Genomic DNA, 18924 nt, shown 5'->3' with positions numbered 1-18924 from the left:
ATTAAAGGAAAAAAAACCCAGATGTACATTTCCAAAACATAAGATAAAAAACAAATAAAATGAAACCTACCAGTACATACAGCAACAGTGTTTTTTGTTGTGTAAGCTCCTATGATGTCAGTAATGAGTCCTGCCTACCAGCCTGCTCCCTAAAATATCACTGGTTTGCTCATTTCTATAGATAGGGTGCCTATATTCTGCATGTGCAAATGGTTTTAGATACCTATTACAGTGACACCTCGAGTTACAAACGCCTCAGGTTACAAACGCTTCAGGTTACAAACTCTGCTAACCTAGAAGAGTTACCTCGAGTTGAGAACTTTGCCCTTGATGAGAATGGGAATCGTGTGCCGGTGGTGCAGCGGCAGCAAGAGGCCCCATTAGTGAAAGCACGCCTCTAGTTAAGAACAGTTTCATGTTAAGAACGGACCTCTGGAACGAATTAAGTTCGTAACTAGAGGTACCACTGTAGGTCCATAAATTACCATATCGCATATATTCAACACAAAAAACAGCGACAGTTTGTTGTTGACAAAGGAAAGCTGGACATATAAGGGTCCCCATTACCTTCAGTAGCCTAGGGCCTCATCAAACCTAAATCCAGGCCTGAGTTCACCCGTTTAAAGTCTTCCTCACTCAGAATATGTGCATTGTATTTCCCTTTTTTTTTAAATATTATATTTTATTAGGTTTAACAATAGAAAAATAGAACAATAAAAATACAGAGAAACACAGAGAAAATATGAAAGACAACAATACAAACTTTCACAATACGTAAAATACAAACATTTAGCAAGAGAAAAAAAACAATCGTCACACATAAAATAAAATAAGAAAAACACAAATCACTCTTTTCTAAATATTCATCTTCACTTAACTTATTTTCCTGACTTCCCCACGCCTCCCTTTTTTATATCCCTTTTTAACAATTAGTTCAGCAAATTCATATCCTACTACTTTGTCCTTATAATATTTTACCTCCCAAATTTATAATTTCAAATTTTTATCTCTTATTACTAGAACCCCTTCATTTTATTTCAATGTCATCAGCATTCATACATTTTACAATACTTCTGTAAATAAATTTTAAATTTCCTCCAATCTTCTTCCACCAACTCTTCTCCCTGATCTCGGATTCTGCCAGTCATCTCAGCCATTTCCATATAGTCAATTACTTGCATCTGCCATTCTTCCAAGGTGGGTATTTCTTGTGTCTTCCAGTACTTTACGATGAGTATTCTTGCTGCTGCTGTAGCATACATAAAGAAAGTTCTATCCTTCTTTGGCACCAATTGGCCAACTATGCCCAGGAGAAAGGCCTCTGGTTTCTTCACAAAAGTGCATTTAAGTACCTTTTTTATTTCATTATAAATCGTCTCCCAGAAAGCCTTAATCCTCAGGCACGTCCACCAAAGGTGAAAGAATGTACCTTCAATTTCTTTACATTTCCAACATTTATTATCGGGCATATGGTATATTTTTGCAAGCTTGACTGGGGTCATGTACCACCTACACATCATTTTCATAATATTCTCTCTTAGGGCATTGCATGCCGTAAATTTAATTCCAGTGGTCCATAACTGTTCCCAGTCAGCAAACATAATATTATGTCCGACATCTTGTGCCCATTTTATCATAGCAGATTTTACCGTTTCTTCCTCAGTACTCCATTTCAACAGCAAATTATACATTCTTGATAATATCTTAGCATTGAGTTCTAACAATTCTGTTTCCAACTTTGATTTTTCCACCTGAAAACCAATTTTTTTATCTTGGTTATAAACCTCTCTTATTTGAAAATAATGTAACCAGTCTCGCACCTTCCCTTTGAGCTTCTCATAATTCTGCAATTTCAACTTGTCACCTTCCTGTTCCAAAATTTCACAGTACTTTGGCCATTTTGCCTCCATATTAAGTTTTTTCATAGCTTTCGCTTCCATAGGTGATAACCACCTTGGAGTTTTATTCTCCAAAAAATCTTTATATCTTGTCCAGACATTAAATAGTGCTTTCCTGACAATATGGTTTTTGAATGCTTTATGCGCTTTAACCTTGCCATACCACAAATATGCATGCCACCCAAATACATTATCATAACCTTCAAGATCTAGGATGTCAGTGTTCTCAAGAAGTAGCTGGGTCGGAAGAGCACCGGAAATAGCTTGTGCACATGTGCATGGGCCTCCTCCAACCCAGATGTGCACTGGAAATAACGCTTGTGCTATTTGCGCATGCACACAAGCTATTTCCGCAGCGCCGCGCCGGTAAGAGTGGGTGGTGGCAGTGGGCGGCGGCGGCGGGCCGAGTAAACGAGTCCCTGAGGCCTTATTCGGCCCGCAGGCCTTAGTTTGGGGACCCCTGAGTAAGTTTATCAAGAGCCAGTGTGGTGTAGTGGTTAAGAGAGGTGGACTCGTAATCTGGAGAACCGGGTTCGTGTCTCCGCTCCTCCACATGCAGCTGCTGAGTAACCTTGGGCCAGTCACACTTCTCTGAAGTCTCTCAGCCCCACTCACCTCACAGAGTGTTTGTTGTGGGGGAGGAAGGGAAAGGAGATTGTTAGCTGCTTTGAGACTCCTTCGGGTAGTGATAAAGCAGGATATCAAATCCAAACTCCTCCTCTTCTTCTTCTGTACATCTCCATATCAGAACTTCTTCTTTTTTTTTAAACAACAATTATTTTCCACGTTCCTTTCCAACCTTTATATGTCTTTTTCCAGGCCCCCAACATGGGGCTCAAACCCACAACCTTGAGATTAAGAACCAGGCGAGGGAAGGAGAGCCTGCCGCCACTGAGGCCCAACCCTGTGTGACGCTCTGGCTCTGAGGGGCAGGCAGAGGGCAGGGCTGCTCTGGGCAGAAAGAAAGGGGGAACAGAGTGGAGCACAAGGAGTCTTGATTGATTTATTTTTTAATGCTTTGTGGATCTGCATCCAATCTTGCCCCTTTCTAAAGTTTATTTATTGGTGTGTATGTAACGGGGTGGGGAGTTGTAAATCCACCAAATAATAAAATAAAATTTGGATTAAGGGTTTTTCTCAGGGTGTGTGTGCTGTTTCTCATTGGTTTAGCAATGGTGGCGCTCTCCCTTCTTCTGATAGGAAATGCTCAGGTTGTGTGTGTGTGTCCACTGGGTCTGTGTGAGATATTTCCTCCTATTTTCATCGGAGGAATGTTGGAGGGTATGAACATATGGTGTACTAATATAAGCAGGGGGAAAAAATCAAAATAAATTTGAAGACTGCTATGTTTTCCTAAGCCTATTTAATGTCTTGTTCTTGCTTTTCATTTTGCCCTTAGAGAGATATTACATTTTCCTATGAGCAAACGGATATCATAGCAATGATAGGGAACCCTTTCCTCCGTGAGGAGAACTCATGGCGGGTGGGGCCAGGGCAAAAGTGGTTGGATTAATGCAGGCATAGGCAAACTCTGGCCCTCCAGATGTTTGGGACTACAATTCCCATCACCCCTGACCACTGGTCCTGTTTGCTAGGGATGATGGGAATTGTAGTCCCAAACATCTGGAGGGTCGCAGTTTGCCTATGCGTGGATTAATGGATGTGACTCGTCTCTTCCTGGGAGACCAGGATTCAAATTCCCTCCCAGCCATGAAGCTCACTGCACGACTTTGGGCCTGTCACAGCCTCTCAGCCTAAGTTCCAGTTTTCCCTCAAATTTGGGTCCATAGCTCTTGTTGGACAGCTGTAGCTCCCATCGTCCCTGACCACAAATCTTGCCAGCTAGGGGTGATGGAGACCCAAGTTTGATAAACACTGATATCTACCTCGCAGAATTTTTCTGGAGTGTGGCCTTGGGGTGAGTGTGGTTAGAAGATGATGTTAATGTTGATGATGGTGATGACGATAATTATTATACCTCTCCCATCTGGCTTGGTTTCCCCATCCACTCTGGGCAGCTTCCAGTACATAAGAAAATATAATAAAACACCAGACATTGAAAACTTCCCAATGTAGGGCTGCCTTCAGATGTCTTCTAAAGGTTGTATAGTTCTTTATCTCCTTGACATCTGATGGGAGGGCGTTCCACAGGGAGGGGTCCACCCTAGAGGCATAGCTGTCAACCGTCCCTTATTTGGTGGGAAAGTCCCTTATCCCAGTGCTGTGACCCGCTGCTGTCCCTTATTGATGATGTCCCTTAAATTTCCTGGGTTTCAAAGGAAGCAGCTCCCTCCCTCCCTGCCGGCCAGGGAGGAGGGAGGCGCCAACTGTGTTGCTTGGCTGCCTTGCTCACCCAATAAGGAGTCTAAGAACGACTGGGGGGTGGAGCTTGCATGCCTTGTGCCGATCAAATCGGCCGCATTGCCTGGGGACTCTCCTTTGCTCAGCGCTTCCCAGCGGAGAGGTGACGGTGGTTTTCCTTTCTGCATCCCCTTTGCCGGGTTGCTGCGCTGTGGGAACCACCGCTTGAGGCTTCGTTTGGCTGCTGGCTGGGCTTTCTGCCTTTGGCTCAGAGGGGCTCAGAAGATGAACCTACCTGTGCTCTGAAAATCCCTTATTTTGGCTGCTGATACTTTATTTTTGAGGCTGCTGGTCCCTTATTTTCAAATCTGTAAGTTGACAGCTATGCCTAGAGGGTTAGCTCACAAAACTCTTACCGAGGAGAATACAAACCTAAAGGGTTTTCCTTTATGGTACAGAATCTAAAATAAATTTTGGAAGGGGATTAAGACATCCCCACAGAGCAGGATGTTGTAAGAGTTCCATCTACTGGCTAACGTGAACAGAAAGAGTGTCTCCTATAAACTCACAGACTTCCTAGTACTGAGGCAATAGCAAGTTAAATTTCTTTCTAGGTTGCCGACTGACCGGATTAAACAGCCGGACGTTCTTGGTCATTAGCCAATTCATGTGCACAAATAGAAAAGTGAAGCTTTCATGGCATTGAGAGAAACATCTTTGGTTGCCAGCATCTGTTGGTTCTTAAAGGCACACCAAGGATGCCTTGCTGGAAATTTAGCAACTCAGTTAGACAGGCTGTTATATATTCAGTGGCCTGTGTTTGCATGAGCTTGAGTTCAGGACTAAGGATTCTAAGCCCCTGTGTTCTGATACCCAGTCGCAGAATATTTCACTATTTGGACCTCTGCCATTGGCCCTTAAACTCTGAGTCATGATTCGCAGGCTTCATGACTTCCTGTGTCCCACTGGAAGGAGTCTACGCTTGACAAGGGGAGTCTATCTCTTTTTCTTTTTTTCTTTTTTATTTCAAAAAAAAAAATTAAAAAATTCCAACATCAAATTCAAAATCCATATTCATTTTCTAACATAAGCCTATTACATAGATTACCTAAATTAAAATATATCTAATTACTCTAGGCTTCCCTTTGCTATATGTAAATACCACGCAATTAACAAATTATATTATAAATGATATTATAGGTTCCCATATACCCCCCACTCCCCTTCACCCATGTGTGATATCAATATTTTACTTCTTCCATCTTGTTGTGTTGTTATAATTTCAAGCCAAGCCAAGTCAAGTTTTATTACGGCAAAAGCCAGTGATACTAAACACCACAAGATCAAACAAAAAGAAATCAACAACAACATCAGAAAAGAAAAAAAAAGGATTACACAAGGGAACTTCGCAGTGTGCCATTCAACAGAAGAGATTTACGCTTCCTGATTACTAAAGTGCAAAATTTGGCCACCTCATATGATATTGAGCTTGAGGAATCTTCCAGAAGGTATTTTCGTAGAATTTCGGGGGAGGATTCCAAATAATGTTGTAGGGGTATAAATTTTGATAAAAGCGGCAAAATAAGTTGAACTTGCTCTTCACTATAAAATTCGCAAAATAGAAGGATGTGTGTGACAGATTCTACCTTATTAGACATACAGGGGCAGAGGCGCGCATGCATTGGTACCCGCGTGAATTTGCCGTACAGCACTGCTGAGGGCATTGTCTCAAAGCGGGCTCTAGAGAAAGCCCTGTTCGGGGTCAATTTCGTCCAGGGGGTCCGGCACACTTCTCTTGCGCAGCTCTGGTCTTCCCCCCGGGACCTTTGACTCAGCAGAGCGTAAAATACAGCGGAAGTAGAAGCTTGAAACGTTCTGTCGTGTGGTGGCAATAACTCAGGCTGACACTTAGCAGTCTCCTTATCTTTAAAGTCTTTATTCCTTAGCAAAACACAATAGCTATAAATCTCCTGCCTGGCGAGAGTTCGCCCATGTTGCTCCTTTCTCCATGGAGCTAAACACGCAGACTGAAAGCACACAGAGAAACCACTCCCTTTCCGTGTTCTATGCCCGCCCTCAGAATGTGAGGCGTCATCACTCAGAACTCTTAACCCTGTAAGTTCTGAGCCTCTCCTATCACCCCCTCTCGAATCACGTTCTGAGAGGACTTCTGAGTGTTCAACACCTTCCCCATTGCCTTCCGCCCCTTCCTGGCATCATTGTTAGGCACCTGTTGAACCTCACAAACCTTAGGTTCGCACTGTGCGAAACCAACCCACGCATTTGTGACCTGAAACCTCTCAGGTGGAATTCCCTTTGTAGCCCGCGAAGACCGCCTGGGCACAAACTGGGGTGCTCCTCCTGACCCACTGGGGCCAGCATTTGCGTCTTCCTCATCAGACTCCCCCTCTGACTTGACACGTCTGTGAGCTTTCTCCATTATGCGCACAGGAGATGAGGGCTCACTCTTGGACACTCTCTTAACAACCTGTGGAGACGCCCTACTCTGTTCAGGGTCCTGGTCTCCACCAGCAGGTTCAGGCTCTGGCTCTCCTTCCTCCTCAGAGTCGTACAGACAATCTGAGACAGTGTCAGAGCGCACTTTGCGCCTTGCCCAACCATCCTGCTCAAAGAACTCAGCCTGTCTACTGACCAGAAGCTTGGTCTGATCACCTTCTGGATATGCGAATCTCCACCCTTTTGTCGCAGGCTCATACCCACAGAAGATCATTTCCTGGTACTTTGGACCACCCTCTTGCTGCAACCACTTTGGTACAGGCACCATGGCTCTGCTACCAAAAGTGCGAAAGAAATGCACAAGCGGCTTCTGCCGATGAAGCAGGAAATACGGGGTGTCACCTACCACTGCATTGTAGCACCTGTTCATCGTGAAATTGGCCGTTTTTACCGCCTCCCCCCAAAAACTGTGAGGCAAACCAGAGTCATCCAGTAGAATCTCGGATGCTCGAACCAGAGCTTTACTCCTAAGCTCTGCCACGCCACTCTTCTGAGGAGAAGTCACCTTGTGACGTATCCCCCTCTGGCGAAAGAAACCCTTTAGAGCAGACCCAGTGACCTCAGAACCACGGTCAAACTGGAAACCTTGCACCTTGGTGGAGAACCTCAGTTCCACCTCTGCAACCCAATCTTTGATCAGTTGCGCTGCTTCCTCCTTAGCTTTCAGAGAAAAAGCCCAGGAGTTCCTAGTAAAATCATCTGTCAGCACCATCAGCCACTTGGCCTTGCCCAGACTTGGCTGTGGCATACCTAAAAGGTCTGCATGCACAAGCTCAAAAGGCCTTGTGGTCACTCTCTCCACCCTGGGATGGCTAAATCCCTTGTTTCTGGCTTTTCTGCAAGCCTTGCAATTCAAAGGTTTACCACATTCTTTTACCTTGCAACCTTTGGTGCACTCTGATAACATCTGGACGTCCTCACAGGACCCATGTGACATCCTCTTGTGCCACATGCAAGCACACGACACATGAGTGTGGTCAGTGGCTTTCCCAGCATTCCCCTCACCCTCGAGAGGTGATTCCAGAACAAAGAGGTTGTTCTGATTTTTTCCAACACGTACCAGTTGCTCTCCACCTCTGGAAATTGTGCAAACATTGTTTGCAAAACTCACAGAATATCCCTCCTGTAAAAGAGAAGGTACAGACAGCAGGCAATGTTTTATCTCAGGGAGAACATAAACCTTCAATTCAGCCTGTAAGAAAGAGACAAACATGTTAGAAACATGGGTTACACGTCCCTGTGAACCTGTAGCAAATCTAACTGTTTTCTCAGTTGAAACAGCCTTGCAGTTCCACATTTGTCCATCAGGTGGCGCTGTGACCAAATGGGCATTCGCAGCCGAGTCAACAACCCAACGTAGCACTCTCCCCCCTCCGGAGTTGTCCTTCTTTGTTGCCTTAGCAACTGACTTCCTGCTCCCCCCGACCTTGGGGCGTTCGCTGCAGGTGGTGTTTTCCAGAACCGCCATCGAAGCAGTCAGCTGATAAGCTTTCTCACGCCTGCTCCCTCTGTTGCCATGGAAACCCGGCTGGTTCCCATGGGAAACGACCTTGGAACCATCCTGCCCCGGCTCCGTTGCTCTCTGTGGGCAGCTGCGACACAGATGTTCAGCCGAGGCACAAACAAAACATCTCCGAGTGGAAAACTTTGCAAACGTGCCTTTGGTCTTCTCTGCCCCCCCAACCTCTCCAGCAGCACTCCTGCTCGAGGCTTTTCTGCTGTTGGGAAAATGGCTTTTGGCTTCTGCTGTGGTTTCTCTGCAAACCCCCTCCAGCTCCTGCCAAACAGCCTGGGCACTCTCAAGACCCCTGGAATGGCCTCTCTGGCCTGCACCCCCAAACTTGGGTGCACAGCCTCCAGAGGAACAGCTTGCCTCTGCTTTCCTCTTCCCAGCTTCCAGCAGCTTTCCAGCACACGGCTGCCTGTCTCTCTGGCGTGTCAAAGCATCGCAGCAGCTTTCAGACACGGCTCCAGCCCACTTTGGGCTTCCAGGGCGTCCCACAGCCCCTCCTTGACTCTCTGGGCGTTCCCCGGCTTCTGTGCAGCTCTTGGCCCCCTCTGGGCGTCCCTCAGGCTGGCGTCTAGCCCCCTCTGGTCTGGCTCCCACTCTCTTCAGTGCCTGCCAACCGACCCAGGGCTCCTTCCCGTCTGCCTCTTCAAAAGGGACTGCACGCGATTCATGGCTGTCTGCCATCTCTCCCCGGGGGCCCAGCTTACTTACAGGTACCTCCCGGTCCGGCAGATCTCAGCTCCTCCCGGCTGGCTCCAGCTACTCCTTAGCTGGCCTTTGGCTGCTCCTCAGCCGATTCTGCCTGCAGTCTCTCTTTCCCAGCGTCTCATCGGCTGGCCTCCGGCTGCAGCCTCCTCACACGCACGAACGTTGCTTATCTTTATTGCTGACCCCCATAACCTGTTCGGGGTCAATTTCGTCCAGGGGGTCCGGCACACTTCTCTTGCGCAGCTCTGGTCTTCCCCCCGGGACCTTTGACTCAGCAGAGCGTAAAACACAGCGGAAGTAGAAGCTTGAAACGTTCTGTCGTGTGGTGGCAATAACTCAGGCTGACACTTAGCAGTCTCCTTATCTTTAAAGTCTTTATTCCTTAGCAAAACACAATAGCTATAAATCTCCTGCCTGGCGAGAGTTCGCCCATGTTGCTCCTTTCTCCATGGAGCTAAACACGCAGACTGAAAGCACACAGAGAAACCACTCCCTTTCCGTGTTCTATGCCCGCCCTCAGAATGTGAGGCGTCATCACTCAGAACTCTTAACCCTGTAAGTTCTGAGCCTCTCCTATCAAGCCCATCTATAAGCTTCGTTAGTGATGTTAGTTAAGTAAGGGGCAGTTGCAAAATTAGGCCAAGCTTTTAAGCATCTATACGTCTCCGGGAGCAGGGCGTCTTCTTGTTGTAATTCGACATCGTAAAGCGAGAGCTAAGTCAATTATCCCTATTCTGCCAGATGAATACAGACACTCCTCTGGTGCCAGCTCTGAAAATTATTGTTGGACTTGGACAGGGAAGATACAGGCCTTAACTCAACACAGTAGGTCCTCCTTGGGCATGAAGCAAGTACCCGTTTTCCATTAGGCTACATTCAACGTCACGCTTGCTTTGCCCACTGGGGAAGAAAAACAGAGTTGTTGCCAGTGTTCCCTTTCACTGAGCAAGGAAGGGAAGGCACTTGCTTTGAAAAGGACAATCTACAAATTTATGTACAAGAGCCAATGCTTGTGGTATATTCAGATAATTTTAGACTCTGGGTTTAATGGCCTGTGAGGGGAGAGTGCTTGTCATAATGGTCCTGGGAGTGACCCCCTGGACGATTAAGTTATAATTTCATAATTATTCAATTGATTCTATTATTATTTTCTTGCTTACCCCTGCACGTTTTACACATTCTCTATTAATATTTTAGTTCCGGAACCATATTTTTTCATGAAAAAATATAGAAAGTCTATCTCTTTGGTTAGCCAGTCAGGAGGCAGGCAGTTCAAGGTGAATCTCAACATGATAGGCAAACTTTGTGCACCTGGGGAGAGGCAAACAAAAGATGAAGTGCTGCCACTTTAGAGTAAGATTATCCTGGGAGCCTGGTTTCGGGGCTGTTTAGTCCAGGGATATTGGATTGCATTTTGATCCTCTTTATTTTGTCATTTTGCTCCCGAAGAGTCTTCTGCAACTTATGCATTGTCTGTCTTTTAAAACTCCATATCCCCAGTGGTGGAGGAAGGGGGGTGCAGTCCACCCCGGGTGTCATCACTGAGGTTGTGTGTGACAAAATTAGTTTCAAAAAAATTAGGCTCACAAAACTTTTTAGGAGTGATGTGGTGCCTGCAGGTTCTGCGCTGCCTGAAAGGGCAGCGTGGGACTTGCGTCTGCCTACTGCCTCTCCCTCAGCCACCCTACAGAGGCCCCAAGTGTCAAATAGGCTCACCCTGCCCCCATGGGCAGATTGCCCCGCCCCCCAGCTGCAGGACACGCCCCCGCACAGGCACCCGAGCGGCTAGATACGCCGCTGCATATCCCCTCCCCCATCTTAGTGAATTCTTTAATGGTTGCCTAAACATGGTGGAGGGACGCAGGTGGCGCTGTGGGTTAAACCACAGTGCCTAGGGCTTGCCGATCAGAAGGTCGGTGGTTCGAATCCCTGCAACGGGGTGAGCTCCCGTTGCTCGGTCCCTAATTCCTGCCAACCTAGCAGTCTGAAAGCACGTCAAAGTGCAAGTAGATAAATGGATACCGCTCCGGCAGGAAGGTGAACGGCGTTTCCGTGCGCTGCTCTGGTTCGCCAGAAGCGGCTTAGTCATGCTGGCCACATGACCCGGAAGCTGTACGCCGGTTCCCTCGGCCAGTAAAGTGAGATGAGCGCCGCAACCCCAGAGTCGGTCACGACTGGACCTAATGGTCGGGGGTCCCTTTACCTTTACTTTTTAAACATGGTGGAATCTCTTTCTATTTTAGAACCCTCATGCTTGGAGCTTTAACATCACACTATCTAAGGAGGCTTCAGAGAGTACCTTGGGAAATTGTGGGGGCTGTTGGATAAGGGGCAGATGGTTAGTTATTTAATCTTATCACCAGAAAGTGTGGAATGATGCTTCCTTGATGCGATGATGGTCATCTAACCTTCCTGTGAAGGAATCAAAGTGAATGCTCATTTGGGATTTCCCAGCATTTGATCTCTCTGCAAAGAAATCAGACTGAGTGCTCATTAAGCCGGTCTTCAGGAAGTGGCCTTGGATAAAAGAGTGCTAATGAGCTAGAATGATGAGTTAATGTTCTTTAATAGACGGCGGGTGCCGCCTAATGGGATCTATAGAAAAGGGATCATTGACATCTCTCTGGAATGTTCTGAATGGGGAAAGGCAAAGTGACAAACTCTCCAATGAAAGGCAAGGGACAGCTTTCTCCCTGTGTGTACTTGCAGTTGCGTGGCGAGTTCCCGCCCCCCACCAGGATAAATAAAGACACGAGACACCATAGTTTAAGGTTAATGGGCGAATTAGGCCACAACTTTATTGAATTCAGGAATGAGAGGCATTGGCTTAGGCATTGGTCCTAACGACTATCCGGCTCCAGCCCACTTGCTGGAGACATGGGGAAGGGTTAACACTATATCGGGGGAGTCTCCCACCGAGGCACGTCGACTAGGAGCTCCCCCGGGTCACCGCTCTGGGGCGTGCCTTTGGCCCACACCTCCATAGGCTTCGGACAGGGCCACGCCCCCCGGAGTCCTTTAACGGACCACCCTTCACTCACTGGGGGGAGGTGATGGCGTTCCTCCCCCCCCATCCTCTTAACCCCTTCTTACCAATGCCTACCGCCAATGCCGAAAAGTTGTGACGAGTTGCTACGAGGTAGGCGAAAAACCAAATGGCTGAAATTGCCAATTGGGAAAAATTCCTACCATGCCCCTTGCGGTGACAGACCGAAGTCCATAGCAAAGTCAGAGACCTACCTAAAGCCTACCTAAAGGGAGGGAGGTTGGGAAAACGTGAGGGCTAGCCGGCGAAAAGAGGGCGAGCCCCCTCTGCGTCGGCCCTAAATAGGGCAGGTCACGCACCCCCCCAGCCAGCCGATTGGCTGGCTGGGGGCAGACGCGGCCGGGATTCCCCTGTTCTCACGGGGGCTGAAACCAGCCTCCGCTCATGTGGGGGGTGGGCGTGAAGCCCGCAACCCCACCTCCTGGGCAGGCCGGAAGTGGCTTTGTGAGAACAAGACCAGGTGAAGGCTGCTAGCATCTTGGGGGCAGATATCTCTTGCTGATGATCTGATGCGCAGTCGTGGGTTTTGTTTCTGCTAGGAGTGATTAGGCTGCTTGTGTCTATCTGATTTATTTATCAGTAACAGAATGAATGAATGAATGAATATTTATTTGCGTCAGTCATCGGCCATAGCAATAAAACAACAATACAATATACAAAGAATAGAAATAAAAAGCCAATTATAATTATGGGTAGGCAAACTAAGGCCTGGGGGCCGGATCTGGCCCAATCACCTCCTAAATCCAGCCTGCAGACGGCCCGGGAATCAGCCTGTTTTTACATGAGTAGAATGTGTCCTTTTCTTTAAAATGCATCTCTGGGCTATTTGTGGGGCATAGGAATTTGTCCATTATTTTTTTTCCAAAATATAGGCTGGCCCCCCACATGGTCTGACGGACAGTGGCCTGGCCCCCTGCTGAAAAAGTTTGCTGACCCCTGTCTTAGGGTTTTGAATCAATAGTCAATAGTGGTTCTTATTCTAATTGCCCCAGCTAAAAACCTTGCAACCTTTGCTGTCACCTACTCATCTTGATCTGCCAAGAGAAAGAACACTGTGGCAGTGGTTGGGAGACCTGGAATGGACAATAAAAGAGGGCTGATAATCTCATTTATCCGTAACAGAACTATTACCAATCACCAAGAGTCTCCAGCTAAACCCAGGTACCGCTACCCCAGGAGCTTTTCTCTACCTGTGGAAGTAGGGAGAATGCAACAGGATTTTTCCTCTGGTCTACAGCCAAATAAATCAAAGCACACCAGCGTATGTTCCTGCAAAGTGCTCAGAAGCATGATAGTCCTGTTAGATTACTTAGGTTAGCATTTGCCAATCTTCACCACAGTTCCCATCAACTTCCAGCCAGAATGGCTGGCTAGGCTTCTGTCGAGAGTTATAGCCTGGAGGGCACCAGGTTGGTGGAAGCTGATATAGATAATCAGAGAAACCTTATTTGTAGCACTAACACCCCATGAGCTGCTGTTTAGCCGTGACTCAGAATTGCTTTTTTTCTGTTGCCTTTTTGTTGCCACCCCTGAACTTTAGAATTCCCTTCCTTCCGCTGCATGGAATGCTTTTATTATGACATTATTATAATGATGGTTATTATGATGATGTTATTATAATGATTAATGGTTTAAAGATTGTCTTGTTATATATTAAGTTTTGTAAAAAAAAAGCACCAAGTCAGTTATAAAAGTTCATTATCTATCTATATCTATCTATCTATCTATCTATCTATCATCTATCTATCATCTATCTATCATCTATCTATCATCTATCTATCTATCTATATCTATCTATCTATCATCTATCTATCTATCTATCTATCTATCTATCTATCTATCATCTATCTATCATCTATCATCTATCTATCTGTCTGTCTATCTATCTATCTATCTATCTATCATCTATCTATCTATCATCTATCTATCTATCATCTATCATCATCTATCTATCTATTATCTATCATCATCTATATCATCTATCATCTATCTCTATCTATCTATCTATCTATCTATCTATCTATCATCTATCTATCATCTATCTATCTATCATCTATCATCTATCTATCTATCTATCTATCTATCATCTATCTATCATCTATATCTATCATCTATCTATCTATCTATCTATCTATCATCTATCTATCATCTATCTATCATCTATCTATCTATCATCTATCTATCATCTATCTATCTATCTATCATCTATCTATCTATCTATCTATCTATCTATCTATCATCTATCTATCTATCATCTATCTATCTATCTATCTATCTATCTATCTATTATCTATCATCTATCTATCTATCTATCTATCTATCATCTATCATCTAACTAATCATCTATCTATCATCTATCTAATCTAGATTTTAATTCCAAGGATTGAATCTGACCCCGTGCAAATGGAGTTCCTCTTGCACAATGGGACTTTCAGTTTCCTCTCCTCCCCTGAAATCTGTTCCAGAGGCATCTGGGGCAGATTTTGAGGGTGCACAGAAGGGGAGTTGGTGTTGTACAAGCAGATGTCTGCTACATGAGAGGAATGGCAATGCTTCTGGAAGCCACCCCAAAGGGTTAAAAGGGCTGTGAGGTGTGCCTTAGTGATGCTTGCAATATATGCATTTTAAATAAGAGCTGCATTTTGTCTTTCAGTTGCAAACGAGACGGGGGACAAGAATGCTCGGCCGCTTTCAAGATTCGCCCGTAAGTAGCTGAGTTTTGTCAGTTTGCTTCCTGAAAGTTGTGCAGATCAGTGCACTAGAACTCCCTGCAAAGGAACATGTCAGACAAACGAGCAGTTTCCACTCCCTTCTCCTTAACTGTACTCTTTCCTTCCTCCCCTCTTTCTGCAGTCATGCCAGCAGGTCCATTTGTGAGCAAGATGCCTCCACTATTGGGAGAAATTCCAGTCTTTTCCTGGATTCCACCTTCCCCTGTTCCCCTACCTAGCCTCTATTTTTACCATTGCTCATCATCATCATCATTGATTTATTAATTGCCTTCTAAATGATCATCTCAAGGCGATGTACACTAAATATATTTGCCACTCTCAGTTTGAGATTAGTGAAGAATTAATAAGTACAGTGGTACCTCTGGTTACATACGCTTCAGGTTACATATGCTTCAGGTTACAGACTCCGCTAACCCAGAAATATTACCTCAGGTTAAGAACTTTGCTTCAGGATGAGAACAGAAATCGCACGCCGGCGGCGCAGTGGCAGCGGGAGGCCCCATTAGCTAAAGTGGTGCTTCAGGTAAAGAACAGTTTCAGGTTAAGAACAGACCTCCAGAACGAATTAAGTACTTAACCCAAGGTACCACTGTATGTGGATTTAAAGCACAAGAAAGGAATCTCAGAGCACTCAGAGAAGAGCATCCTTGAGCTTACGAACACTTGCTGAAAGCCCATCCATTTCCTGAGGATTTGCTTTCTTCTAAACTTATTTGCCATTGACCTTGCAGATCCCTAAAAAAATTTCTTAAATGTAATTCTTTTTTACTTCCGCTTTTTTGTACACTTCCTTGCTTTTGTGTATGAAAGGTGGTACAGAAACATTTTGGCAAGATATTTTTTTAAAAGGGAAAGTGTGATTTGAAATCACTTGGATCGCAATACAGAAAGAGGTTCTGTGCTATCACTTGTGGTCTGAATCGGCACAATAGATTTTTTATATATATATAAAATGACACCATGTGTCAGGGAATCAGGAGCAGGAGCACTGGGGAGAGAGGATTGGGAGAGCGAAGGGGAAGAATCTGAGGGCAGCGTAGGGGAGTATGACAGTGGCCCGAGAGATTCCATGAGCTTCTCCAGCGAATCAGAAGATTCCCAGAAGGGGGCGCCGATGGTCAGGACAAGGGGGGTCCCAGGGGGGACGCACCAGAAACAAGGAGCCAGAGGGGAACCCCAAAGCAGCAGTGGAGGATCGGGACCAGTTTCCCCACCAGAGCATAGTGGGGGGGAGGAGTCACATGTGTCAGGGCCAGCGTCTCCTCCAGAGAGGGAGTCAGGGCTGACCACGCCTCCATCGGAGAGTGGGGGAACGGAAGGGAGGTCAGTTGCAGCTAGCCCCCCCGAAGGGGGAAGCAGTGGCAGCAGCAGTGAAACGGTCAGGAGGAAAGCTGCTGGCTGGGCGCGCGCGCCAAGTTCAAATGTGCAGGCGCGCGGAACAGCAGGAGACCCGGATGGGGAACCAGCTCCTAAAGCCCGCCGGAGGGAGGGAGAAGGCTCAGGGGAATCAGCGGGAGAAGAGGCTAGAAAGGGCGGAACCCCGGCGGGCAGGCGGACCCAGAGGAGGAAGGAGCAGCGGAGAAGGTGGAGCAAGGCTAGGATCTTAAATTGGTGTCAGGGGGGAGGAGACTCAGACGGAGCATCAGTGGTCTGACACTTTAGACGTGGGGCTGCGCGCTGCGGCTCTGGAAGTGAAACTGAACTTCAATAAAGACTTTTATACTTAACAACGAAGCAGCGTTGGTCCTTTGTGAGCTGGGACCTAGGGTAGCCCTGACACCATGTATGTAAATTCCCAGGATGCCTTCATTATCAACTACTGTTTTGTATGACCATCATCTGCAATTTTCTTCATTTCTTACTCTTCTGACCTTACAGTTTATAACCTCATGGTAAGGTAAAGGTAAAGGTACCCCTGCCTGTTCGGGCCAGTCTTGCCAGACTCTAGGGTTGTGCGCTCATCTCACTCTATAGGCCGGGTCACGTGGCCAGCGTGACAAAGCTGCATCTGGCGAGCCAGCACAGCACACGGAATGCCGTTTACCTTCCCGCTGGTAAGCGGTCCCTATTTATCTACTTGCACCCGGGGGTGCTTTCGAACTGCTAGGTTGGCAGGCGCTGGGACTGAATGACGGGAGCGCACCCCGCCGCGGGGATTTGAACCGCCGACCACGTGATCGGCAAGTCCTAGGCGCTGAGGTTTTACCCACAGTGCCACCCACGTCCCTCTTATAACCTCATACCCTCCAACATTTCCCTGAAAAAAGGGACATCCTATTTAATACTAGTACTATTACGAATTTTAACTTTTTATACCCCAGCCAGCTGATTGGGTTAGCACAGCCACTCTGGGTGACTTCCAGTATATATAAAAACATATGAAAACATTAAACATTAAAAAAACTTCTCACTACAGGGCTGCCTTCAGATGTCTTCTAAAGGTTGTATAGTTACAGTGGTACCTCGGGTTAAGAACTTAATTCGTTCCAGAGGTCCGTTCTTAACCTGAAATTGTTCTTAACCTAAGGTACCACTTTAGCTAATGGGGCCTCCCGCTGCCACCGCGTGCTGCTGCACGATTTCTGTTCTCATCCTGAAGCAAAGTTCTTAACCCGAGGTACTATTTCTGGGTTAGCGGAGTCTGTAACCTGAAGCATTGTAACCCGAGGTACCACTGTACTTATCTCCTTGGCTCGGGGGTCATATAACTCCATACCCTGTAACATTTCTCCGATAAAAGTAGGGATGTCCTAAGGAAAAGACACGGGTGGCGCTAGGGACATGGGTGGCGCTGTGGGTTAAACCACAGAGCCTAGGACCTGCCAATCAGAAGGTTGGCGGTTCGAATCCCTGCAATGGGATGAGCTCCCATTGCTCGGTCCCTGCTCCTGCCCACCTAGCAGTTCGAAAGCACATCAAAGTGCAAGTAGATAAATAGGTACCGCTCCGGCGGGAAGGTAAACGGCATTTCCGTGCGCTGCTCTGGTTCACCAGAAGCGGCTTAGTCATGCTGGCCACATGACCCGGAACCTGTACGCTGGCTCCCTCAGCCAATAAAGCGAGATGAGTGCCGCAACCCCAGAGTTTGCCACGACTGGCCCTAATGGTCAGGGGTCCCTTTACCTTTTATTTGAGCTTGACACACTGGTGGAGGAAGAGGAGTGTGGGGGTAGCACACCACCCCCGGCAGCGCGATCCCGGTGGGGTGCCATCATGGCTGCCCCCCTGCCCAGGCTGGGTGCCACACCCCCACAGACAGCATGCCACGCCCCCAGGATGCACGCCAGCCCTGCCCCCGCCTGCTCTCCGCCCACCAGTGCCGGAGCACGAAGCTCCGCCACTGGCTTGATGTCCTGATCCAAATGACTCTTCCACGAGGGAGAAGAAGCATGTAGAGGAAGCCAAAAAGTAGATCTGCAGCTCATATGGGAAAAAGCAAATCAGCTTGTTATGATTTGCAATAGGAGCCAAGGTCCCTTCATCTCTCCCCATAAAATATTTGAGGGGGCTAGCCCCCCCCAATTGATGGGCATTGCCATTCAAATACTGTGTGTGCCACATCATGTGATCGATTATGTAGGGTGGGACTTACCTGCCCACCCCCCAATATTTGGACTTACCTGCCCACCCCCCCTGCACCCCCCACGCTACGCCACTGGGTACCACTCCGGCAGGAAGGTTAACGCCGTTTCTGTGCGCTGCTCTGGTTTCGCCAGAAGCAGCTTAGTCATGCTGGCCACATGACCCGGAAGCTGTACACCGGCTCCCTTGGCCAATAAAGCGAGATGAGCGCCGCAACCCAAGTTGTTCATGACTGGACTTAACTGTCAGGGGTCCTTTACCTTTTAAGGAAAAGTGGGACATTCTGGGATCAAATCAGAACCGGGGATGGATTCTGTAAGTCCAGGACTGTCCCTGGAAAAGAGGGACACTTGGTGTGTCTGTAAACTATGTCCCCCTCAACCATGAATATTATGTACCTGGTACTCAGGATGACACTTCATGCAAATGATGAAGTGGACTGAAGTTCACAAAAGCTTTTGCCGTAGTAAATTTGTTAGTCTTTAAGGCGCCACTAGACTTATCACTATTTTTGCGCAATGAAACTAGCAGGGCTCACCCTCTGCAAATTGTTGTTAGGGTGCAGTATTCCCATATTGCCACATGGTGGCAGTAGAACAATATTTTGCACGCTGTGGCTTAGAAGGAAGA

General features: G+C 47.0%; 1 protein-coding gene across 2 annotated transcripts in view; it reads left to right on the top strand.

The window, feature by feature from the left end:
* PDE1C (phosphodiesterase 1C) overlaps positions 1 to 18924 on the top strand; it is a 286306-nt gene that overhangs the window by 32758 nt on the left and 234624 nt on the right. For both annotated transcript variants that reach the window (XM_053359751.1, XM_053359753.1), the window contains exon 2: positions 14634 to 14684. In XM_053359751.1, coding sequence (XP_053215726.1) covers positions 14634 to 14684 — 51 coding nt within the window. The remainder of the gene's footprint in view (positions 1 to 14633; positions 14685 to 18924) is intronic.

The sequence above is a fragment of the Podarcis raffonei genome, chromosome 12 (genome assembly GCF_027172205.1).
Source record: "Podarcis raffonei isolate rPodRaf1 chromosome 12, rPodRaf1.pri, whole genome shotgun sequence".
NCBI lineage: Eukaryota > Metazoa > Chordata > Lepidosauria > Squamata > Lacertidae > Podarcis > Podarcis raffonei.
Note: the sequence above shows the minus strand (reverse complement) of the source record. Positions and strands in the feature narration are given on the sequence as shown.